We start from the raw sequence: 26,715 nt of genomic DNA on the forward strand, positions 1-26,715 counted from the left end.
ATCTATTTGTGCTAAGTGTGAGGGGCCCATCGGCCCAATCTTAGTATTATCGTTTTACCTGTTTAACCAGCGATTTATTAACTCGTATATCTGACCAGTGATTACTGGTGCTGTAATAAACTGCTAGATACTGGGTCGGATTGCCCTTGTTAACAACTATATGGATATTAACTTAAATACTGTATTTGTGTCCCCTGATGAGCCCACTGAATATATTGGGCAAAACACATTGGTACTAAGGGACCTACACTTTTAATCCAATGACTGAGAACTTTTGTCACCAATTGGCCATTAAGTTGAAGGTGCCTTTCCGAGAATACTGATATAATCCGACACTGCAGAAATTGAGTATACCATTTCTTTTCATGTACTCATTATTTTCTGTATATACAATAGGTCATTGAATAGACCCGTTTCAGGCCACCTTACCAAGGTTTGCCTCCGACCCCCTTTCAGGGCCATCTGAGGGCTTCTAGGAGGTTCCTGAATACGGGATCGCCCCTATCGGGCGGCTATTTCGTTCTGTAGGCAGGGCTCAAAGTACAGGGTGAGAATTAGGGAAAGTTCCTCATCTGATCGCCTACAGCACTGCCCTATCCTGTCATTTGGAGTACTGATTATTATATTGACTTATTCAAAATTTTGTTTATTTTTAGCATTTATATTAAAGGCTACATATTAAATTAGGGTGGTAGTCTGAATTATATTATACTGGCGTTTTCATTTTTTGGCTTAAGATCTATAGGTACTTTCTATATGACCATTTTGTACCTCTTCCTGCCCAAAGTAAAGCTGGCACCAGAAAAAGCATAATGTCTTGTAGGGCTAGCTCAGCTGAATGTAATGATACCTTTCACTCAGAGATCCATCGCTCCATGCTGGAGAAAAAGTACTTTTAATCCATATGCAAATGTGCAGTTAAGTGCACTGAGGGCGGGCCCGAGCCACTCTGTGCACCCTTGCTCCTCCTTCTTGATTGACCAGGCGAGATGACTATGAAGAAACCTCACCTAGTCAATCAAGGAGGAGGAGAGGAGCTTAGTCTCACATACACATGTGAAGTCTCCAAATGCTTGTTTAATCCATAAAAATCATCTTTTTTTAGAATATGAAACACACAATACAGTTATAAAACAAAAAAACAAACATTTTATTGCTTGAAGAATACAGCATGATGAGGGAAGGAGAAAAAAAAATAAAAATATGTATAAAGCACAGGAACTTTTAAAGGAAAATTTTCACAAAGCTCCAACTATCACAACACAAACATTTAATGCAGTGACACTACCCCAAACACTGCGTTCTGAAAATTATGTCTGTGAAACATTTTGTACGGTTTTTAAAGGAAGAGGAGGCCTATTTAGGTGAAAAACGTGGGGGCGTAAGGGTTCGACCACATGGCGCGGTCGTGATGCGGTTAGGAACCTCCACATCTCATTTCCCAATAGAAACCAGTGGAGAAATGGGCACGTTCAAAGTTGTGATGACCTGCTGCTGACCGCATGGGGTATACAGTTGAGTGCAGTATACATTTACCATATGTGTTAATGTATGACGTTAATAAGAATACTAAAGAACCCCAAAAATTCACAACCGTCCAGAAATGATAGACATAAAACACACCCTAAATGACGGCATCATGACTGCGCCGTGTGATCATACCCTTATAGTACAATTTAGAAAAAAAGTCAGCACAGCACCATCAAAATATTCTGGCTATGCTGGTGGTGACTTCTTTTGGTTATAAAACCATTGGCCAAGAAGCGATAAGGATCGCAGGAGAAAAAATAATAATTGCTGAACTGTATAAAGCAGCAGAAAACATCCAATTCATGAAACAAAACCCATGACGGTCTGACACAAGATGTGTTGTCTTGTCGACTGCTTCCGGTACAAAAATCTCAAAATATAACAGTGCTCAGCATTATTCTGCCAAGACCGAGTCTGCTTAGATCTCATCAAAATGCATGGGGGCTATACATGGTTAGAAGCACATCTCTAGTCTATGCTCCCCAACTCAAATCAGATCACTTAAAGGGGTTGTCTGGGCTACAGAGACCAATTAGCTATACGCAGGATAGGTCAATATCAGGCCGGTGGAGGTCTGACACCCAGCACCCCCTCCCATTAACTGCTTCAGGCAGCTGCAGTGCTGGAAACTACAGTGTATGAAGATGGAAGGGGACAGCGCCGTGCAGTGGCCGTGCTGGGGTACTGCAGCACAGCTAGCATTTAAATTGATGGACGCTGCAGCACGCTAGCATCTCAAACACAGCGTGCAGAGCCTATTGCTTCCATTCTGAACAAGGTATAGTGTCCACGCTGTAGCTGCCCAAAACAGCTAACTGGCGGTGATGCTGGGTGTCAGACCTCCACCTACCTGACGAGGATAGCTCATCAACATCTGTAGCCCGGAGAACCCCACTTTTAACTGCCTTAAAGGGAACGTGAGATCAGAAAATGAACTATTGCTTAAATCACGTTTTTATGTGAATTTTTACATGGGCTGTAGGTACATTGGACAGGACCCGACCCCACTGACTTCCATGACATGCTCTGTGCAGAGGTCAGGAGGGAGTAGATAAGCTGTGATATCAACTAAAGTAAATGGTGGATCCTGTGTTATCTATACAGGGGTGTTACTAGTCATTGTTATTCTGCCTGTGGAGATAATGGCTGGAATTTATACATTATTTTTATAATATAGAATGTGACATGAAAAATTATAAAAATAAAAGAAAATTCTAAGAAAGAAAATTAACATAAAAACATAAAATTTAAACAATAGGTCATTTTCTGATCCATTCGCTTACATTCCAAACGAGGGTGGGGAGGAGAGACCGTGGCTGTGAGATTACATGATTTATCTGGTAAGACATGAAATGTTAAGCAGCACCAATATATCTTATGACACATCATCCTGGGACTAAAGGGGAGACATCTAGTACGGTTTATCTTTCTATTAACAAGGGGCTTACACTGGGGACAAATGAAAAAAAAAAAAAAAAAACACTTTACAGGGATGAGAAATCTGATATAATCTGATATAAAACTTCAACTAAAAACAGGTAACGTGTGCAATATTTACATAAAAGTCTTAACTATCAGCTCACACCTTCAGAAACATTCCAGGAATATCCTGGGATTTCACAACCGTCCTCCCAATTCACGTGAGCTATTTGGCTGCCACTAGACTCACTATTACTATGGCAGAAAAGAGGAAAGATAGCATCATGTCTACAGTATGCCTTGGCTGTCTGACCGGGAACATTCGGGGCTTAGTGCTAGGATATGCCACCAATGCCAGATACCCGCACCCAAAGAGAACAAGAGCACATCGCACTTGTGCAGCGCACTCTCCGTTCATTTCTATAGGGCTCCCGAAAATAGCCAAGCGCTGGCCGAGGGAACTGAGCGGTGGCCGCGCTTGTGCAGTGCACTCTAGTCTTTTCCATGGGACTTCTGAAAACAGCCAAATGTGCTGTCCCATAGAAATGAAAGGAGGACAGCTGTGTATGCGTGGTGCGCTCTCATTCTCTTTGGGAACAAACCTATCTGACATTGGTGGCCTATCCTAGTGATATGCCACCAATATTCCAGGTGAGATAACCCCCTTAAGTGTTATTTGAACTGAAAATAAAAAGGGGGCAATTTCCACAAAGGGAGTTCCTAAGCACCTCCTTCTCAGTGTTTTACTTATGGCACAAAATATATATATACTGCACTTAGCCTATAGTACATTACGGTTCTAAGGACGCAGGTGACAGGACCGAAACGGGTACACAAGCCCCAGAATACAACACGGTGAATGACAAGTATCAGGTTGGTCAGGTTTTGAAATGTTCCCAGTGGTAAGTAACACTGGTTATTGATCTCATATAATCAAGAAAAGTATGCGAGTCACATTTCTCCATGAAAAACACATCCATCAATTAATTGTGAGGGTCGCTCTAATGTATTATCATGGTATGGGGTAATAATCCCTCACTATCTGCAGGACGTCCAAGAAAGAAGAAGTCAGATTTATCACTCACATCTATATGCACGAACATGGATTCTCTATAGGTCCACAGTATGGAACTGTACTTGCTCAGTGTGCCGACACACAGTTCCTGTGAAGTACTTAAAAAACAGAAGTGAAGGCCCACAGATGTACAATATGGGCCCATAACAGGCTAATGTGTTGAATTCGGTCAGTTTGCGGTCTGGGCAGCTGCATTTCCTGGACCGACCACAGCCCGGCTAACCAGAACTCCCTGTATGATCATGATATATAAATTAGGACTTCCAGACCTACTCTGTCTGCTGTCCTGTACTCACAGCATCGACTACAGGACAGTAGACCTACAATCGGGCTGGATCTCCCAGCATTATAGATCACTATAATAAGGTGAATTTGGGTAAGCCGAACCACAGTCGGTATGGGAATTGGGACCATCACACAGACCGTAGATCAGGGAACCGCACATGTACGAGTGCAACTGGCCTTACTGGTCGATACAAATATTATGTGCATAATGCCAAAGAGAAAGTCCTGAAAATCCTCTCTGCTCTTTATTTAGCAGCAATCTTGCCTTGAGCTGAAGATCTGAATAGCCCGACCGGGATGTTCTGCCCAACAGGCCCACTGCCAGGGATATAATACCAAACAACCAGCCATGACACAGTCAATTTGAATTGAACAGCCAAATATCTTCCTCCGGCTCAGATCAAGAGAGAGAGATTATGTCCGTCTGCATGTAAAGAACGAACCTCTTTGAAATACATCTACGAATCTGAACAGAGTAGATGGTATTAAAAGGGGGTTGTCTCCCTTCAGCAAGTGGCATTTATCATGTAGATAAAGTTAATACAAGGCACTTCCTAATGTATTTTTCCATTACATTATACTTTGCTCGGTTCCAGAGGTTAGGACCACCCTGCAATCCAGCAGCAGTGGTCGTGCTTAGACACCATAGTTAAACAAGCTTTACTCTCTGGTGGCCGGGACCATGGGAGTGCACATAGATACGCATGTGCAGCAGCTCCCATTTTGGCCACCTCATATCTGCGCTGCAGCAGTGGCTGTGTAACCCCTGGATATAAGCAGTGAACAATTTGATGAAAACTGAAACCAGCCAGCAAAAGAGGCAATATGGACAATCACAATACATTAGTAAGTGCTTTGTATTAAGTTTCTCTACATGATAAATGCCACTTGCTGAAGTGATACAATCCCTTTAAATAATGAGATCCCACGTGGGTAGAACAAAAATGGACTGGAGTGGTTTCTAATAGTTTTTCTAACTTTATATTTGAGCAACAGATTGTAAATCGGTACGGCCGTTACCAGGTAAAAAGCCGACCAGTACACCTAAATAGTGCAGGGGTGTCTTAGATGAAGATTTACATTGAGTGAGAACCTTGTCTGCTCCTTTCTGATCACCACCCATACTATACTTCATAAAGCAAAGCCCACAACCACTACAATTACAAGAGTGTCAGTTAAAAAAAAGAAGAAAAAAATCCAACATATTTACAAGGCTCTGTTCATACCTGCATTATGGCTTCGCCACATGCAGAAACCATGATGGGAGTGCCGGACCCTTTGCACAATGGACACCGGCTTTGGAAAAAAAACGGACCCGGGTCTGCTGTGTACCTCAGATAAGTCCATCATTTCAATGGGAGAAACGGAGCTGCATTCATCGGTATTCTTCCTGTTAACGCAAAGGGATTCGCCACAGAGGCTCCAACCCGGATGTGTTTTATACACTTACATGAATTTGCTGATGACCCAAAGTCCGACAATTCACTGTCAATCACCCACACTATGGATTTCACTGTCCACTGAAACGAATTGGCATTAGCGTTTAAAAACAGGGGGGAAAAAAAAAAATGAATGAAAACCCAAATCCTAAAAGATCTGTGCCAACCTAAATATAAATCCCGAAACGTGCACCTGTTGAAGCACTAAGCAGACGAGTACACATTTCTGCTCGAAATCCTCTTGTAAAACAAAAGACTGTCAATCGCAGTCTAATAAAACTAGACACGTACAAACAATGCCGGCCGCCCTGGAATCTGCCCAGATGTAGGGTTCAGGCGGGCAGTACACCGGGCGGCCATGCATCCAGTATGTTTTACAGTACACCGTCTCTCATGTGTGCCCCCCAGTTTCAAAATAGCAAAAAGACACGACATCTCATCTTCACCATATTCCTTTATATGTTGCTACCCCACCCCAAAAATTAAAAAATACCTAAGAGTTGCACTTTAAGCTTAGTTAAAAGGGAAATGCAAATAGGTTTCTGTATAAATCTCACTATACTATAGAGTTGTAGTTTGGTTTAACACTGCTTACTGATCAAGTAAATGACTCATTGCTAATATAAAATTTCTTAAAGACCATTAAAAATTCTCTAGCGATATGATACTGAACCTTAAGGTTGTTGACTGTTCAAGAAGGATGTTTTTGTTTGTTTCTTTTTTTTTTTTAAATGTACATAGCATACAATTGTGGAGACTTAACAGACATCCCTACAATACCAAATTGACCAGTCCACCAAAGACGCATAAAAAAAAAAGAAAAAAAATGTACAGGTGAGCGTATTTTCCATTGTGCAGATGAAAACTATTTAGATGGTGGATACAAAAACCAGCAGGAAAGATTCAGATATCGTCGTCTTCCTCATCCTGGGAGGAGCCTGCCTGGTTGGTCGCACTTGCTGAGGCCGCTGCCAGTTGTGCCTGCTGAGCAGCTTGCTGCATTTGTAGCCATTCCTGCTGGGCCAATTCTGCTTGTTGCTGCCTGGCCTAAAAAAATAATATACAACATGGATTAAGAAAAAGACGAGGGACTAATGCAACACAAAAGCTTACACACTGTGACCAGATATGATATAAAAGCCAAAAATTCTGTAAAACCCCATTGGTCTAATGACTGGGGTCCTCACAATGCTGGATTGCAGCATTCTCCTATACCACTTACATTACATGGGTTTTCCAGGAGTTCAATATTGATGACTTATCCTCAGTAAAAGGTAATCAATATCTTATCAGTGGAGGTCTGACTCCTGACACCCCACCGATTAGCAGTTTGAAAAGGCTGCGGCCTCCTCACAGCGACATACATTGTATAGCAGCTTCGCTTGGCATTGCAGCCCAGGCCCATTCATTTGAATGGAATTGAGCTGCAAATAGGCCATGTGACCAACAAATGTGAAGTTCATTGGTTTAGAAAGAGTCCGCAGCCTCTTCTAACAGCTGATCAGTGCCAGGAATCGAATGCCCACCTATCAGATATTGATGACCAATCATGAGGATAGCTCATCAATATCAGACTCACGGAAATCCACTTTAAGACTATAAACATTCACTATTATTAGTTATATGTGAACTCTGTTTATGGCTCATTTGATCAAAAGGGGTCCACACTCCACAGCCTTAAAAGGGGTTTACCGAGACTTAAATAATGATGACCTATCCTCTGATTAAGTCAGTATCTGATCGGTGAGGCTCCAACACCCGGGACCTCCCTCAATCAGGTGTTTGTGAAGGCAGAGGTGCTTGCAGTGGCGCCGTGGCCTTCTCTCGCTTTCCCTAGGCCAAGTGAAAACATGTTTATCAGTCATGTGGCCTAGGAGCAGCTCAGCCCCATAAAAGTGAGCAGGGTGAAGGCCGCGGCGCTCGCTCAAACAGCTGATCAGCGGGGGTCCCACACCCGATCAGATACTGTGATGACCTATCCAGAGGATAGCATATAGACAGACTTGACGGCAGCATCTCCGGACACGTATCTTTTTTCTTTATTCATAGTGGGACAATGTGCAACATAGTCGCATAGAACAGAGACGTTTCAACTACAGGGTAGCCTTTATCAAGTATAAAGACTGTTCTATTTGACAATGTTGCATATTGTCTCACTATGACTAAAGATACATGTCTGGAGATGCTGCCGTCAGTCTGTCTATATGCTGATCGATTGGCTGCTGTGTATCGGGGGCCGCTGATGGGCTGTTGCATTCCGTTGAGAAAGAGGCCTCTGCTGTATTTGTGTGCCGTTCTGAATATTGTCTAGTACTATCCACAGGATAGCTCATCAGTATTTAAGTATCAGAAAACCCTTTTAAGCCTAACTGCAGATATACCAGAATCACACAAAAGCCATGTACGTGAAATGGAGGAGTCAGGACTATGGGACAGATATGATGTCATATAGGACACGTCAGCTGAAACTTACTTTGACACTCCTGTAAATGATATTCAGATTACCTCTGTATCAGATCAGAGTGATTACAGGGAAAAGCTGCACTGGTAGTGCAGAAGTGGTTGAAGAAGTCCCTATTCCTCCATCAACCGCTGAATGAACTGAATACAGCACTCTCTAGCCTTAAGCACCTGCAGTGTTCAGTATGCAGCAAAGTGGTCACCGCTGATGCCATGACATACATCTCAGAAGCTGCAGACCTATTGATTTCATATCGATGAAATGAACGGTGGACAGCAAACTATTCTTCTGAAGCAACTGAAGTGTGCATTACCCCATATCAGAAGATCAGGCGCCACCTCAGTGTGCATAACCTATATAAATGTACTCAGCGCCCAGCGTGTGCTTTTATATGGTGCTGGTATCACTTGGCGATTCCTCCAGTCACTGTGGCCGGTAGCCAGAGGGAAAGGAGGAGTGACCATGTTTCTTTAGGTGCCAAGTATAGTTACAGATGGTATAATGCAAATAGTAACAGAATTTCACTGGCATTTTCCTGCTTGTTGTGTCTTCCCCGGTTTCTTACTTTTGCAAACAACTCTTGCTGCTGCCTTAGAAGCTCTTCTTCTGGAATGCCAAGGTTTTCTAGGCGAGAATTTGCCTGCCTTCTTTTTAATGCTACCGTCTTGCACTCTTGCAGTACTTCTTTTACCTCGCTGATGTAGGATCCAAAGCCCAAACTTTCGAGTGCTATTGAAGAAATAAAGAATGTTACAAGTCTCAAAATTACCATTCATCTCCATAGTACCATTTTACATGAGCAGTAAAGGCAATCACTGCATCGTTCAGCCTTGTAAAGACTGCAAGCCCCTTCTGCTTTTCAACTGCAGATCTAGGGTTTTAGGCTAGGGCTACACGACGACGACAAGTCGCGCAACTACACTGCAACATGTGTCAATTTTTATAATGGCAGTCTATGGTGTCCTACTGTGACATGCTGCGATGCGACAGTCACAGAAAAATCCATCTTGAATGGGTTTTTTGTGACAGTCGTGTCACAGTTGCAGCATGTCACAGTGCGACACCATAGACTACCATTATAAAAATTGTTGCGCGACAAATGTCACTGTGTAGCCCTAGCCTTACTATATAAGGCTACTTTCACACTTGCGTTTTTTTGCCTGATCCGGCAGGGTCAGCCAAACGCTTCAGTTACTGATAACACAACCATCTGCATCCGTTATGAATGGATCCGGTTGTATTATCGTTAACATTGCCAAGACGGATCCGCCATGAACTCGATTGAAAGTCAACGGGGGACGGATCAGTTTTCTATTGTGTCGAAGAAAACGGATCCATCCCCCCTTGACTTGTATTGGGGGTCATGACGGATCAGTCTTGCTCCGCATCCCAGGACGGAAAGCCGACCGCAGCATACTGCTCTCCGGTATGGGAATGGAACGGAATGCATTTTGGAATACTTGTACTATGCAAATGTCGCCGATACCCGACGGGTCCCAGATGATCACCCCAGATGACATCTTGCCGCGATTCCAGCTTCCTCACTCACCACCTTTATTTTGCAGACTGCGCATGCACCGTTCAGTTCCATCCGCCCGGCCGCCGCTTCTCGTCTTTAGCGTGATCACTGGCTTGCTTTCTCCAGCGCCTGAAGCTAGTGATCACGTTCACTCTAAAGACTAGAAGCGAAGGCCGGGCGCGAGCGCGATGGAACTGAACAGCACATGCTCAGTCTGCAAAATGAAGGCGGTGAGTGAGGGAGCCGGGATCACGGCAAGATGTCCAACAAAATGTAGAGAGGAGGGGTAAGGGGTCGGGCTTATCGTGCCTTAAAGCAAGGAGGCCGCTGCCCCCTTGACTTTAAAGGGCTTCTGTCACCCCACTAAAGTCATTTTTCGGCTACTTAAACTCCTTATACTGCGATTTATCAATATATAGTCCTCTTAACTGTTTTTAGTTCAGTAGTTTCTTAAAAAAAAAACAAAAAAAAAAAAAAAAAAAAACACACACTTTTATAATATGTAAATTACCTCTCTACCAGCAAGTAGGGCGGCTACTTGCTGGTAGCAGCCGCATCCTCCTTTCAAATAAACCCCCCCCCCTCCTCCTGCTGATTGACAGGGCCAGCGAGCACTCTCGTTCTCTGGCTAGCCCTGTCTGCCTTCTAAATCTCACGCCTGCGCCGCACCAGTCTTCAGTCGGCGCAGGCGCACTGAGAGGAGGACGCTCGCTCGGCCGCTCTATCCTCAATGCGCCTGGTGTAGATGTGACGTCATTGGCACAGGAGCATCGAGGATGGAGCAGCCGAGCGAGTGTCCTCCTCTCAGTGCGCCTGCGCCGACTGAAGACCGGTGCGGCGCAGGCGTGAGATTTAGAAGGCAGACAGGGCTAGCCAGAGAACGAGAGCGCTCGCTGGCCCTGTCAATCAGCAGGAGGAGGGGGGGAGTTTATTTGAAAGGAAGATGCGGCTGCTACCAGCAAGTAGCTGCCCTACTTGCTGGTAGAGAGGTCATTTACATATTATAAAAGTGCTGTTTTTTTTTTTTAAAGAAACCTACTGAACGAAAAAGAGTAAGAGCACTATATAGTGAAAAATCGCAGTATAAGGAATTTAAGTAGGCCAAAAAATGACTTTAGTGGGGTGACAGAAGCCCTTCAAGCCTGACTTGGAGAAGGAGCCAACAGACATTAAAACTGATTTTAACAAATATGAGGAGACAGAATGAGGAAAGAAAATCATGATTAGCAACACACTGGGGGATACTTTAAGGTACTGTTGTTGGTTTAATGTGTGTTTTCCAGGTGACAGGTTAAAGCCACTTCCTCCCAGTACACTTCCAGGCCAGGTGGGTATGGTGCATGCAGTGGAGGAGAAATTCAGTTAATTTCTCTCCATTTCATGTTCAAACAGTGAATATAAAATAAGGTGGGGGGGGGGGGGGGGGGCATATAATAGAGATTCCCAACCAGTGTGCCTTCAGATGTTGCAAAACTACACCTCCCAGCATGGGGCGTTGTAGTTTCGCAACAGCTGGAGGCACATTGGTTGGGAAACCGTGTTATATGCCCATTTATTAACCCTTGTACAAAGGAAAAGTAAAGCAGTTGTCCATAGCAACCAAATTCCAGCTTTAATTTTTTTTTCATTGCCATCAGCAACTGTGCCGCTGTTATAATTGGTATCGGTAATTGGTATCCGTGAGTACTTCAATAAAAGTATCAGTACTCGTACTCTGTCTTAAAAAAAATGGGGACATCCCTAATAGTGGGTATGGAAAAAAGGGGTCATTTGCAGTCATTGAACTGAAAGAGGTCGCAAGTTGCTCTGACTGCAACCTCAGAATCGCAAAAAAAATCTGCAGCATTTGATTTACTGAGATTCAAGGGTTCTGCAACCGCACAGTTCGATGGCTGCAGTGCTACACAGTGATCCTTGGTTGCACAATGGATTTCATAGCCAAGATCGCTGTGTAGCCCCAGCATTAAACCTTTGTCAAGCAATCAACGAGCCACCCTCTCTGGGAAATACACTTGTCAGCAAAGGAGAGACGTCTACAATACCAAGTGTGAGCAGAAGATGGCGCCACAGCAAAGAAAAAAGGTAATTAGTTGTAAATTCGAGTCTAAATAGTTTAGTAAAGAAAGCAAACTGCCATTGTGTAGATTAACCAATACTCAGACTGACAGTGCAAAGTCAGCCTACAACAGAGGTCGCAATAATGCCTGTACAAGCGTCAGACGCCTGTTCAGGCCATTTTACTCCCTGGCAAAAGTTTTCCCTGCCATTCATCAGTGCAGTGAGCGCTGTGAACGGCACGGGCAGCGCAGCGATGCTGCTGCCTGAAACAACCAATAACAAAGCTCCTTATAGTAAGGCACTTAGCGATTGGTCAGTTTGAGCGGCTGCCGGAGCTTATGGCACCCCGATCTGAAGTGAGGAATGAGCCGCATAATCCTCACTGGCGGGGTAAGTGGCTTTGCTGTGAGATTTAGTGGGGGTCCCAGATCTGAGCGCCTTGTTTTTCTCTATAATGAAAAGTCTGAAGCGCTCAGCTGAGTGCGGTCTCTCCTCCCTGCTGAGCGCGGTACTGAAGACGGCCTCAATAGAAGGGTCTAGGAGACAGTCTTCACTACCGCGCTCAGCAGTGAGGAAAAGTGGCTGATCGCTTCAGACTCCTGCTTATATACGGCAGCGGGGGTCCAAGCGCTGGACACGCCAACAGGAGACCAGCAGCAAGCAACACCAACGACAAGACAGTGAGGACACGGGAGCGAGACCCTCAGGGCAGGTCATTCTATTGTCCCGTAGCCAAGGAGGAGCAGCTTAGAGATGCAGCAGACTGAACTGCCTGTGTACCTGGTGCGGGGCCCAGCACAAGCCTCCTGGCCGATACACAGATGTCACAGCATGACCAACTTACAGATACCCCTCCTCTCATTGCCAATGGTAATCCTGGAGATAGCAGGGGGAGAAGAGGCTGCATGAGGGGTAGGGTCGGGTTCACACACAGACTGTAGTGGCCAAGGAAAAGCATCACTGCCCCACTATATTACAATGTGCACTACAGTCCAGGACACTATCACTATATACTGTATACTGTATCACTATGTACACTATAACAGTATGTACAGTACATTATCACACTATGTACTGTTCTACTATTACAGTGTACATAATCACACTACATCCCACTACATTCAGTACATTACCACACTGAGCTACCCTAAGGCTACCACCCTGACCCTGCAGAGCTCTCTATGCCACCTTAAGCCTACATAGCTTCATACTGTGCCAACCTGACCCTGCAGAGACCTGTGCCACCCTAAGCCTACATAGCTTCATATTGTGCCAACCTGACCCTGCAGAGCTCTGTGCCACCCTAAGACTACATAGCATCCAATCTGAGAAGAGGGGAGGCTCTCATGAACGCGGTGCTTTGTACCAATTTGCGCCTAAACTTCATTTCCATTGAGTGTAACTGTGCCCCCAGCTTTAGGTGTTGGAGGAATGACTGTAATAAGGAGTCTACTGTTCGCATCTATACCGGCAAAAACTGGTGGCAGTGTTTAGGTGGCAGTGGTCTTATGTTTAGTTAGTATATGTCAGCTAAATTTAAAGTGGTCTAAATTTGCTATGTATGCATGGAAGACAGTTTTAGAATACTAGTAATGGTTTCCCTGCATAAATAGCAACCCCTTAAAGGGAACCTGTCACCGGGATTTTGTGTATAGAGCTGAGGACATGGGTTGCTAGATGGCCGCTAGCACATCTGCAATACCCAGTCCTCATAGCTCTGTGTGCTTTTATTGTATATAAAAAATAAATATGATTTGATACATATGCAAATTAACCTGAGACGAGTCCTGTCCCTGACTCATCTCACATACAGGACTCATCTCAGGGACAGGACTCCTCAGGTTAATTTGCATATGTATTAAATCTTTTTTTTTTTTTTTTACCACAATAAAAGCACACAGAGCTATGGGGACTGGGTATTGCGGATGTGTTAGCGGCGATCTAGCAACCCATGTCCTCAGCTCTATACACAAAATCCCTGTGACAGGTTCCCCTTAATGTTATGTAGGCCTCCGTATTAACAATTTGAATTACTGTAACTTTCGTACTCCTCATCGGCTAAAAATACTCCTCAAAAATGGTAGGAGGAGTATTTTTACTTTTCCCAGAGAGAAGAAGAAAAAAAAAAAAAAAAAAAAAAAAAACACACACACACCTCTGGCCTACAATGTCTGAAAACACCCCAGATGCATCACAGTGGCAGAAGCTGGGAGAGAAACCTGGTGCACCTTTAGACTGTCTATTCAAGATTTATTCCACCTATTAGTACCCTTACTTTGCAACAAAAAAAAAATCTGGTGCAATTTTGGCATCCTGCACTCCCTGAATTTTATGGTGGCCGTTATGGCACATAACAGGTAGGATTTAGTGTTAGGTTCCCGTCTTACAGAGATCACCTCGACGTTTGTCAGACGGACCCAAATAATTTTGTACAAAACATATTTGTCAAGAATTTCTAATTTATAAAATAAGCATAGCATTAGCACCAGAATATTTTCTATTACTATGGCATTGTTGTACTTTTTTGGTTTATAGAGTGCTGTTGCAATGTATTTTTTTTCTTCGTGCTTCTAACCATGGCAGCATGCAACTGCGCATTGGGATGTGCTGACCGACCCCCTTTTTCTTGCAGGCAAACACGGTCGCATCCCTTTAGCGACCTAGGGTAAAAGGGTTTAGGGAAAATGAAATCAATATTATGACAAAAGCAAATAAGACACTGGAGTCTGGGACAATAAACAATTTGACATATTCGCTTACTAAGTCTAAAACATAAGTTGCATAACTGCACCTGGTGACATCTGCTTATGAACAAACAACCGAGAACATCAACAAGAACAAACGTACAAATCCTTGGATGAGCTTAAATTAAAGTGTAGTTAAGTATATGCATATGTGAGTTGTGGATGAGTATGTAAGGTCAGTGTGAGAAGGTCCCTAAGGATTGAGGACTCCCTGCCCCATCGAGGAGTGTCTATATCCCCACCATGGTCTCCATACTTAGCGTGCTGGGCAACCAGATGACATGCCAACTCCTCCATTAAATAGATCTGGTCCACTTTCACGTACCAGTGTTCTATAGAGGGAGGAGAGTTATTCAACCAGCGAAGTGGAATCAGCAATCTGGCAGCCTAATTAGTAAAGTGTCCACGTCAGAGTGGGAAGGAGACGGATGCCATTGTTTGGAGGGAAGCAACAGGACAGACTGGGGGGAGAACTCCCACTTGGATTTACAAATCTCATTTATAGTTTTCCCCGTTTGATCCCAAAATGGACCTATTAGCGGGCAAAACCATAGAATGTGATATAAGTTTCCCTTCTGGGATGAACATCTCCAACAGGTTTCAGATTCCTAGAGTCCCATTCTGAAAAGTGTAGGAATGTGCCTGGATCGTTATACACTTCGAGAACCTGTGCGACTTATGATGGATCTGTTTGATTTCTTGTGGGGAGAATGTTATTTCTAGGTCTTGTTCCCAGGCACAAATATATGTAGGGACGCCTGATTTAGGTGAGGAGAGTAAGGATTTGTAAAGAAACGAAGATACTTTGCTTTGGGAAGGGATCTTGAATAGAGAGTTTTTCAAACCAAGCTGGGTTGGATCCGTAGGCATTTTGTGGACCGCACATCACCAGCACTCTCCTACAAAATGCCCTTTCTTGTACGCAATTGCGGACAAGAATAGGACATGTTCAATTTTTTTTTGCCGAACGGAGGTGCGGATCCGCAAAAGCGGACAGCACATTCCGGCCCCATTGAAAAAGAATGGGTCCGCACCTGTTCCGCAAAATTGCGGAACGGATGCAGTTCCATTTTACAGACGTGTGAATGGACCCTAATCCATCTGTGCTGGTGCGTGTTTGGTGCATATAAACCTGAGAGAGATAGCAGCAGCTGTCCAACTTTGCCAAAGAGGAATCTGCCCTCTGGGTCCTGTTGTGTCACTATAGGGACAAATGGACATGCCCACTGATGGCTATACCGAGCCCCTAGCAGCCTTCTGAAAAGTACATGTGAAACCACTGTGTGAACTTAGTGTGGGACAGTTTAGGGATGTTTCCGGATTTAAAATGTTTTTCTTTTAAGAAACAAATATCACTTTTGCTTTTCTGTAACATGGTTAAGATCTGAGATCTCTTTTTGGGAGTATTAAGACCTCTCACATTAAAGTGGTCACATTGACCGATGCCGGGAAGGGGGGGGGCGCAGTTAGGTCAACCAGCACAACCATATGTTGGGTCATCCAAGGCAATGTGAACAGAGAAATACAGGAAAAGGTAGAAATGAGCAAACAATAACGAATAATATGCGACTGAGAGGTGAGCGATTTGCTAACTGAGCCAGGCCCTGCCACAAGTAGCAAGAATATCTGTGTGGTCTTCACTTTGGACCACTACATAAAAGAGTATGTGGGGGGGATGGCAAAGTTGAAAAGTCATCCCAACCTGGACCCTCACATCTGTGCTTTCCAAGTCAAACACACCTAGAAAACCATCAAACGAGAGAAGTGTAACAATTAGGTGTTAATACTGGAGGAGAGATTAAAGTACATCACCAGAGTCCCATGAAGGAGTGCTCCTGGCTTGATGCCCCTCTCTCATGGTGAGATTCCCTATGGCGATCAGCGGTCTTGTCTATGCGATGACGTTGCAAGTCGAGCCTGGATACAGACCACATGGAGCAGGTTATTCAGCTTGAGGATGATCTCCTCGAACAGTGTGGAGTTGATGAGCAGGGTCCAAAATGATCAAAGGCACCGGGCAGTTACATAGGGTGGGACACATAATGTGCCATAATGTGGTGCTCCTAGAAGAACTCATGTGGTGGTGTTGTCTTCAGTTAGGGATATGGTGACCCTCACCCCATGTTTTACTTGTTTCTAGTAGCCTTATGTTTATTAACTGGTTTCCCAAGTTTCTAGTGTAGGGAGACGTGGTAGTTTGATCAGGGGAGAGTCTACAGGTAGCAAGGAATCCAAAAGTATGGGTGAAATATTGAGAATGCTCCAGGCCACGGGTAGGTCTGGAGGGGGAGCAGGCCACACAGTGGCAGCCATTTTTTTGCAAAAGTTATCCCAAAAGGAAAAAGCCATTTATACAGTAGTTTTTAGTTCCTCAGATGGTCTGTGAGGGGTTTAAGGGCACAGCGCTTAGTTAGGGTAGAGGAGGTTATGTCTTGAAAAAGTAGCACTGACGAATCCCCATACCTTATTTCTTTCCTCTCTATGAAGGCTTGTAGGATGGCGGCCGTGTCCTCTGAAGCTTAATAACCCGCATACCATGTCTCTGGGAGGTTCACCCAGTTTGGGCTTGGGCCAGGAGAGAACAGTGGATTCGTTCTACGATGACGTCTTCTTCTCTCACCCAAGATGCCTGTAAATATCTTTCTGGCCGCAGTTTCCAGCTCATCGGGCATAGCAGATTCTGAGAGACCTTTTAGTCTTATGTTCTTCCTCCGACTCCAGTTTTCTTGATCTTCGATCATAAGGTAAGCGGTGTTCAGCGTGGAGACTTGTGAATCCAATGTCTGTCCCAGAGCCATATTATGGGCCACAATTTGGCCCTGGCGGGACTCCAGCTGGTCCACGCGCTGTCCTATAGCAGGCATATCTAAAGCCTGTGACAAGGTGGCTTTGAAGAAAGCTTTAGTAAGTGCACTACTGTCATCTGTTTGCTCTGGTGCATTCGGATCCGGCAGGCAGTCTCCCTCATCATCTTCTCCTGAGGAGTTCCGCCCGCATGCTTGGGGCGCCATTTTGCCCGAGCAGGCTGGGGATGCCACCGGTCTTTAATTGAGAAACTTATCCATCTCCACTTGACTTTTCTTGGATTTTGGAGTGCCAGGAGAGTCTCTGGGTCTCTCTCTCCAGATCTTAACCGTATTTTTGCAATCTCTGGTGTGTAGAAGCTATGAAGCACGGCTTAGCAAGGAAGATGTCACTCACACCTCCGTCTCGTTCAGTGGTTAGGCTCCGCCCATAGCTATACATTTTTAAAGAGTTTTTCATTTTTTACTGATGACCCATGCTCTGAATAGGACATGAGTACCTGATCAGTGGGGGTCTGCCATCTGGGACCTCCATCGATCAGCTGTCTGAGAAGGAACTAGGGCTCACACTGCAGCCTTCTTGTAGCTGGAACTACAGCAGTGCTCGCCCTCCGATGAGCTCAGTGGTGAGAGTAGGGAGGCACCAGGTATCATCCCTATAGTATGTGTATTCATCCAGGGTGTATGGGCACAGAGCTGTGGCACTGCAGCCTCCAGTGTGTATGCTCTGAGAAGAGGAGGGGGCATGCCCCTGGCACTGGTGCTCTGAAGTTGCCCTGTACATGTGGAGGGCAGTGGGGTGAGAGGCAGGAAGGCCTTTCTGCAGTAATTAGGCTGGAAGTGAAAGCACAGTTTAAAGCTAGTCACTTTCCATAGTGCTGGTTCGCTCACATGTTACAGGTCATACATGTGTGTGACATGTCATAGGATCCACTGGTGTGGGCAAGGACAGGGTCTGATGCCTGTAGCTCCCATGGACCTATGTGCAGCTGTATGCCACTTAGAAGTCTGACAGAATCTGCAACAGAGACCCCCAACGCAGATCTGAGCAAGCCCTTAACATTATGTAGGCCTAAGTATCATTTATTTCTTGTACTGCAACTTTCCTACTCCTCTTGAGCTAAAAATATGCCTTAGAAATGGTAAGAGGAGTATTTTTACTCTTCAAGAAAAAAAAAAAAAAGAAGATGTAGTGCGACCTCTGTCTACATTATCCATTTCATATGTTGCTTCCATACCTAGAGCTCCTTAATGAACCCACAAATAGCAGCACCGACTACCCAATTCACAAATGGGTGCTATGTCCCAAGGTACAGGCTAAATGACCCTTGAGACAGACACTATGGTTTGAGCCGAAACGTTGCTGTATTGTACCACATGGGTAAATACATTTTTCATGTTTTTATATTTTTGGAAGTGCTGTCCACTTTTCCAATATATATATATATATATATATATATATATATATATATATCACACACATAATAAATGTATAAACTGTAAACTTTATAAAATGTAGTACATTATGCATAGTTGGGGTGGTGTCCCATGTAGCACATGCCCATTAACAATCTACAAACATATGAAGTGCACTGGGGGCGTCTGATCACACAGCAGCGGTGGCCACTATATGGGACGCCACGCTTAGCATATGTTGGCAATTACCATCGTCCATATGTATTTAGCACAGTGTTCAAACAGGTCTCATAAATATTCAGTTAGGCACAAGGGGTTTGTCAATAATGTATGCACGGGGCTGCAGCATCTGTCTCCTGGAGCGTGTTCTGTGTGATGAGGAGGGAAGAGCAGAGCTGCCTTAGGACATTTTCACAAGTGTGTTTGGTCTAGGAAACATGCTCCATGTGATGGCCACGTGTCCGGACTGAACACTGCTCCTCTGACCCGAACTCACATCATCATCACCACTTAAGCACCTTTCACACAAGCGAGTTTTCCGCACGGGTGCAATGCTTAACGTGAACGCATAGCACTGAATCCTGACCCGTTCATGTCAGTGTGTGTGTGTGTGTGTACATGAGCGTTTTTTTTCACACATCAGTTCTGAGTTGCAGCATGTTCTATATTCTGCGTTTTTCATGCAGCCCTGGGCCCATAGATGTGAATGGGGCTTCAGTGAAAAACGCATTGCATCCGGAAGCAAGTACGGATGCGATGCGTTTTTCACTGATGGTTGCTAGATGTTGTTTGTAAACCTTCAGTTTTTTGTCACGGGCGTGAAAAATGCCTTGCACCCGCGTGGAAAAAAACTGAACTAAACGCAATTGCAGAGAAAACTGACTGAACTTGCTTGCAAAATGGTGCGAGTTTCACTGAACGCACCCGGACCTAATCCGTATCGTTTGTGTGAGAGAGGCCTTAGGCTACATTCACACGATTTGCTGGATCCGCTTCCGTCATAATAATACAACCATCTGCATCCGTTCTGAATGGATCCGGTTGTATTGAAAGTCAATGGGGGACGGTTTCGTTTTCTATTGTGTCAGAGGAAACAGATCCGTCTTACTCCGCACTCAAGGTATTATGCGAGTACAGGAGAGTAGGGCCATGGTCAGGCAGGAGCTCACGGCATCATAAGAGATTCCATACTGTGAGTTTGTGTCACAGGAGCAGCCTTAGATAAACGTGGCCTACACACCGAGATGTCACCCAGAACAAACACGCTGGTGTGAAATGAACCTTAAGCCACATTCAGACATCCGTATCAAAAATAGTCAGCGTTGCGCCCACAAAACACAGATTATTTTTAATAAGCAGTGAGGTCTATATGGGACATGGACCTGATGACCGGTTAAGACAATTGAGAGAGCAGAAGCTCTCGGAGTAACAGCGACGCCCCCATTGCTCCTAGAGGATCATTTGCATATATTCAATCTTAATTTTTCTCAGTAATGCGGGCACATATGAACATGGGACCAACACAGATGTCTTCAGCTGCCAAGCGCCCATGCAACAGGTCAGCTGATGTCATAGGGACAAATCTGCTGACAGATGCCCTTTAACTAAAAAAATTAAAAACACTATGCAAAAAGAACTGGGGATCTGAACAGCTCCAAGACATTCAGGTGATATACTGTGAGGCGTCCACAACGTATCACTGCCTCAGAATACAGCTACAGCAGATATGAAAACAATGCAAATCTCCTGGTACACCACAAAGAGCGAAAGCGGACTTCTTGTCACCTGCAGGGAAATCTGTCACTTGTAATTCACGCTCTAATCTACCTCCCCACAATACAGAGGTGACAGGAAACATGGCTGCACAATGCGCGGTGTGTACACGGGGGCGGCAAATCACTAACTTTTTAGTAAGGGAAATTGTTGATATTACATTTGCTTCTAGGACGGTGTAAAAGGCTCAGTGTCTTATCAACCCCTGCAAAGGATCACAAAAAGTGTACCGAGGAAAACGTAAGGCTTTCAGGTGTCACCGCTACAGTGTGCTCACCCTTTAAAGAATACAGAATAACCAGGGGACACGGAAGGCTGTAAGCCAGGGAACTCCGGCTGTTCTGACTACAACTCCCAGAATCCTCATTATACCTGTTTAGGAGTTACAAGAACAGCACATTAAGTGTGCGTGCTGGGAGGTGTAGTTCCACATCAGCTGGAGAGCCTAAGGTTGCTGATCCCCGCTGTAAGCTAACTGCAGAGGGTAACTGAGGTCCTATCAGACATGCCATGGAGGAGCAAACGACTAAACACAATAAGCTTAGACAGGGTACTGACGCTCCTTCAGAAACCTGTCACCGGGATTTTGTGTATAGAGCTGAGGACATGGGCTGCTAGATGGCCGCTAGCACATCCGCAATACCCAGTCCCCATAGCTCTATGTGCTTTTATTGTGTCAAAAAAACTATTTGATAGATATGTAAATTAACCTGAGATGAGTCCTGTCCCTGAGACGAGTCCAGCGTGAAGGAGCCCAGCACCGCCCCGCATCCTCAGAATCTCCTCCTTGCTGCCAGACGTCAAAAAGCTAGAGCGTCGTAATCTTGCAATGCGCAAGCTAGCGCATGCGCAGTGTCGTCATAGTGTTCCTGCTCTGTGCTGGCATCAACCTCAGGGAACGACCTGCGCATGAACTAGCTCGCGCATCGTGATATTATGGCGCTCTAGCTTTGTGACGTCGGGGAGCAAGGAGGAGATTCTGAGGATGCGGGGCGGTGCTGGACTCATCTCAGGTTAATTTACATATCTATCAAATCGTTTTTTTTTTACGCAATAAAAGCACATAGAGCTATGGGGACTGGGTATTACAGATGTGCTAGAGGCCATGTCCTCATCTTTATACACAAAATTCCGGTGACAGGTTCCCTTTAAAGAGACCAGCTCTGTATGGAGACTTACTGGAAGATCTCCATGGTACAGAGACTTATTGGCACAGGGAGGCCCAACCTGCGGCCCTCCAGCAGTTGTACAATTCCCAGAAAGCCTGGACAGTCTACAGCTATTAGGGCATGCTGGGCGTTGTAGTTTTGCAACAGCTGGAGGGCCACAGGTTGAGCATTCCTGCTCTATGAGAAAGCAATATGCAAAAAACCCATCTCCCAGAGAGCGAGAACCATCTTGCTTAGTGCCACCTTTTGGCAGTGGCTCCCTAAGAGTCAAAATCTGACATGGATTCTGACTGAGTGCGATGCCTTGGATGCAGATTAGGCGGGGGACCGGATCTCCTAGCGAGATGGTTCTCTTTCTTGGGCGATACCTCTTTGCATATTATTTTCTCCATACACAGCCGGTCTCTTTAAAGAGAGACAGCACCCATCCAAGGCATCACACTCAGCCAGAATCCTTCTCCGTAGTTAGATGCAAGCCGACATCAGACTGACCCTTCTTTTCTGCAGTTTTTATGGTCTGTAGCCCCCATAGTTTACTACTGTCCAGGTGTATACTGTATGTGTCACACGCACATGACCGCAGAACCACCGGAAGGCCGCTTCTCTCATATGGACCCAAATCTCGGAAAGAACATTTGACAGCAGGGCCCGGATGTTCTGCAATAAGGTGTTTATTCTGGCACTGGAACAAGGCCTCTCAGCCAAAGGGAAAGCAAACAAGACAAGCATTTTTTGAGATTTAATACCGATATCCTACCCAATGGATAGGTCTTCAGTATCTGATCGGTGGGGGCTGACACCCGGGACCCTCACCCAGCACAGTGTGGTACATTGTATGCTCGGTATCACAGCTCAGCCCCATTCACTTTTATGAGACTGAGTTGCGCCACCAATGTACGTGTCATCACTCGGCCCAGGGAAAGCAGCGAATAGACTGCGGCGCTACTGTAAGCGCCGCTGCTTAAGCAAACAGCCGGTCGGTGGGGGTCCTGGGTGTCGGACCCCCACCGATCAGATACTGATGACCTATCAAGGAGGATAGGACATCAGTATTAAAATAGTGTAAACCCGATAGAAAAAAACCATCACAAGCGCAGATTTGTTTCGGCATATTCTGCCCCATTCCTCTAAATGGGGTCTGCATAAATCCACACAGGAAAAATATAAATAAAATGCAACAAATCTGAAGCATGTGAACAGAGTCCGACAGCTGCAGGGTGATGTGAGCAGGGCTCCTCTGCAGACAACAGAACCTCCTCGTCCCCTAAGCATAGAAGCCAATGCTGAGTGCACAGACTGCTGTCAGGGCATGCTGGGAGTTGTAGTTGCCCCACTTACCCTGGATGACGTGCTCGGGGGAGATGGTCTTCTTCTCAGACTTGTTGCAGATCTCATTGGCCTCCGAGGAGATGAGATGGATGAACTCCGTGCAGCAATTCACCACCAGCTCCCGGGCGTCGTTGGCCACTCGGACACTGGGCAGAGTCTCTTTTATCATCTTGTTGATGGCGGCCCGGGGAATGGTGAGATCGTCATCGTTACCGGAGGAAGAGGCCATGTCTCTGGGGGGGAGGGGGCGAGTAACGGAGACTTGCGGGAGGGGGAGACGGGGCGAGGTTTCCCTCGTTAGGGGGCGAGTGGTGTGGGAACAAGCCCTGCGAGCAAACGGCTCTAAAACCAAAGGGAGAGGAATCCACAGTCCGCGATAAAAGCCCAGAGAGAGGACGCCGCAGGCTGCCCGCCCGCCTCACTGCATTCTCCAAGCTCCGCTCAGCACCGCACCGAGGACAAGTATTGGGGGATGAGTAGAATCCGGTCACAGGAACATCCCGGCGGAGAGACCACGCACAGCCCGAGAGCCTCCTTCTCCCGCCGGAAGCGGCGTCTGAGGGGGAGCGCGGCGCACAGCTATCCACTTCCGGGCGCACGACGAAATCCAGGTTACCATGGCTGTGCCGCGCTGGCGCGTCATGACGTCATACGCTGGCAGACAGAGCGCTGTAGGGTCATGTTATTAAAGGGACATTCACTTTGAGGGGGGAGGGGCATTTATCAAACTGGGTTTAGTGCCCATGGCAACCAATCAGATTCCTCCTTTCGTTTTCCAACGGAGCTGTGCAAAATGAAAGGTGGAATCTGATTGGTTGCTATACTTTACACCAGTTTGATAAGTGACCCCCCATTAGTACTTTATGTGCAAGAAGGGCTAGAGGCGCTGCCAATGTTATTGTAGGGCAGGGGTGCGCTGTTGGATTGTACCACTCCTAAGGGCAGCAAGAAGAAATGAAAAGGGAGTTTCCATCTGAGACATATGAACAGTATGGGGGAGGTTTATGAAAACTGGTGTAAAGTAGAACTGGCGAAGTTGCCCATAGCAACCAATCAGATTCCGCCTTTCATTTTCCAAAATAATCGGGTTAGGTGGAATCTGGTTGCTATGGGCAACTAAGGCTACTTTCACACTTGCGTTGTGCTGTCCGGTATTGAGATCCAGCACAGGCTCTCAAAACCGCAGCACTTTACGCTTCACTGTCAATAGGGACAAAACTGAACAAACCGAAACGGAGTGCACCAGAATGCATTCTGTTCCGGTTTGTTGTGTTCTCACGCCGGATACAAAACCGCTGCAAGCAACGTTTTTGTGTGCCGCATGGGAAACTGATGAAGCCCGATACGGCGCCAAAAAGCCACGTAAGTCAATGGTACCGGATCCGTTTTTTCGGACACAAAAAAACGAACAGATCCGGTTTCTTCATTTTCAATATAATATAACTGTATCTGTTCTGAATGGGTGCAGTCGGTTGTATTATTATAACGGAAGCGTTTTGCTGTGGTTTTGAGATCATGCCGGATCTCAAAACCGGACAGCAAAAACGCACCAGTGAAAGTAGCCTAAGCCAGTTTTCCGGATTTTGATGACTGTCCCGCAGTCCTGGGATGGGTGAGGCTGTATAAGATATAGCTGAATGCAATAGTGAAGCAGAGTGCCATCTTCTACCTGCCCCACCAGGCACCAGCCTGTGGCTTTTCTTGTGAGCACTGTGGTCCTGGGGCCTGAACGGCTCCCACGCGCGGCAATCGAGGAAATTAATGGGATGTGTTGGCTTTCTTGCGACTACTCAGTGATCCTGGCCGCGACCAGTGTCGCCCTTGCCTAATTATTGCCCCTTTAGACACCTAGAGTGACATAAAAAAGTTAGAAGGGGGGAGGCGTGGGCCGCATGGACGTATGTGAGTGGAGCTCCGCATCTGGCACTGAAAATCGGGATAAATCCTGAATAACAACATCCATTATGAGGTCAAATAGACCTCTGGCTGAGCCCTGTAACAGATATGGAAACAGTGCATAGCGGACTCACCCTGCAGAAAACACAGTGCACTTCCAGAGCCCTGGAATCAGCGTCGCCTATTACATACCGGCTACTATCCCACGACCTAGAAAATAGGCTCCGTAGAAATAACATTAGAATTATCGGTCTGCCTGAAAGAGCAGAGGGTCGCACACCGGATGAGTTTATAGAATAATAGATGAAATAACTTTTTCCAGATGCGGATTTCTCTCCGGTATATGCGGTAGAAAGGGCTCACGGAGTACCAGCAAAGCCTCCCCAGCGGGGGCACCACCAGACCCATGCTTGCAAGATTTCTCAATTGCAAAGATATATGAAATATGACAACAGGGTCTCCATCTTCCCAGATTTTTCCATGGAATTATAGAAACAACGTGCCACTTTTTTGGATGTCAAGAGACGCCTAAGAGAAGCCAACATCCCGTACTCCATGGGATATCCTGGAAGACTCAGAGTGGTGGACGGCGACAGAGCGGTCACTGAAGGGCTGGCCCTAAGGCGAAGATCTCCAAGACGTGGGGACTCTCTGTATCTCTAGGGTCTAGTCACCAGAAGACGCTAATAGACTAGTTTGGTTTATTTGCTATGTTTCAGTTACATTTAACTACAGCTTCTTGATCATATCTGGTCATATCTTTGCTAGTGATATACAGTAGGGCCTTAATACTTGCACATATTTACCTAAATGGATATACTATTTCTGTAGCTGCAGCCCGCATGCTTCTGCCAGTTATCATCAAAGGCAGATGCATCCCAGTAATACTGGCCTATAGTCTGGATTCGGAAGATACTCCAGGCCTAAAACTACACCTGCAGAAAGTATAACGTTAGGGAATCTAGGTTCTGGTTTTATACTTATGTTTTATCAGTTAATTCCAGTTATTAATGTAGGTCAGAGTCGGACCTCGAAACCCGTCTAGTGTATCAATCAAAGTACCTGCATACCCCATCTTGAGAAGAACCAGTTCTGAAGAACTAAGTGGAAGCGCTTTCATTAAAGGGGTTCTGCAGTTTGTTTAAACTGATGATCTATCCTCTGGATAGATCAGCATCTGACCGGCGGGGGTCTAACACCCGGGACCCCCACCGATCAGCTTTTTGAGAAGGCAGCGGCGCTCTCACTGTTTACCGCAGGCCCAGTGACGTCACTACTAGTATCAATAGCCTGGCCAGGGCTAAGCTCTATTCACATCAGCGGCAACAGCCCGCGAAGACACCGGGTCAGGTAATAGCGGACAACACATCCGTGCATAGTGGGATGCCACTGCAAGCACTGGGAAGTGTTGGTCCGCCACTATTTTTTTATGAATGGGACATACTGTATATATAAACTATTGTGCTGAAACCCTCCACTATTGTACAATATAAATTGATCCGCTATTCTGCAATATTAATCGAGCTACGATTATGGCCCTGGATACGCATTTAATTAATTTTGATATAACCTTTATGAGCTATGACACTAGACATTCAGCCTTCAAATAAGCCTGTATGTCACATGTTGTGCTGCAAAGTATGAAATACTGTGCTGGAACTAACAGCCACCTATACCCACCCAAAAGTGCAATTCTACTATAATAACAGTGTATTCTGGTAACGCCGGTCCTTTGTGACCTCGCCTCCATCTAAGTGGATACTAACAGGATGCTACATACTGTCTGCTAACTACTCCT

The 26,715-nt window shown here is 45.5% G+C and overlaps 1 protein-coding gene across 1 annotated transcript; it reads right to left on the reverse strand.

Moving 5' to 3' along the window:
- Positions 1-1,178: 1,178 nt before the first annotated feature.
- DR1 (down-regulator of transcription 1) lies at positions 1,179-23,614 on the reverse strand. Its single transcript, XM_044301131.1, has 3 exons — positions 23,031-23,614; positions 8,775-8,938; positions 1,179-6,795 (listed from the first exon to the last, which is right to left on the reverse strand). Exons 1-3 carry the CDS (start codon positions 23,248-23,250, stop codon positions 6,652-6,654), a joined length of 528 nt encoding a protein of 175 aa, XP_044157066.1. The 5' UTR covers positions 23,251-23,614; the 3' UTR covers positions 1,179-6,651.
- Positions 23,615-26,715: the final 3,101 nt, after the last annotated feature.

Source organism: Bufo gargarizans, chromosome 7 (genome assembly GCF_014858855.1).
Source record: "Bufo gargarizans isolate SCDJY-AF-19 chromosome 7, ASM1485885v1, whole genome shotgun sequence".
Classification (NCBI taxonomy): Eukaryota; Metazoa; Chordata; class Amphibia; order Anura; family Bufonidae; genus Bufo; species Bufo gargarizans.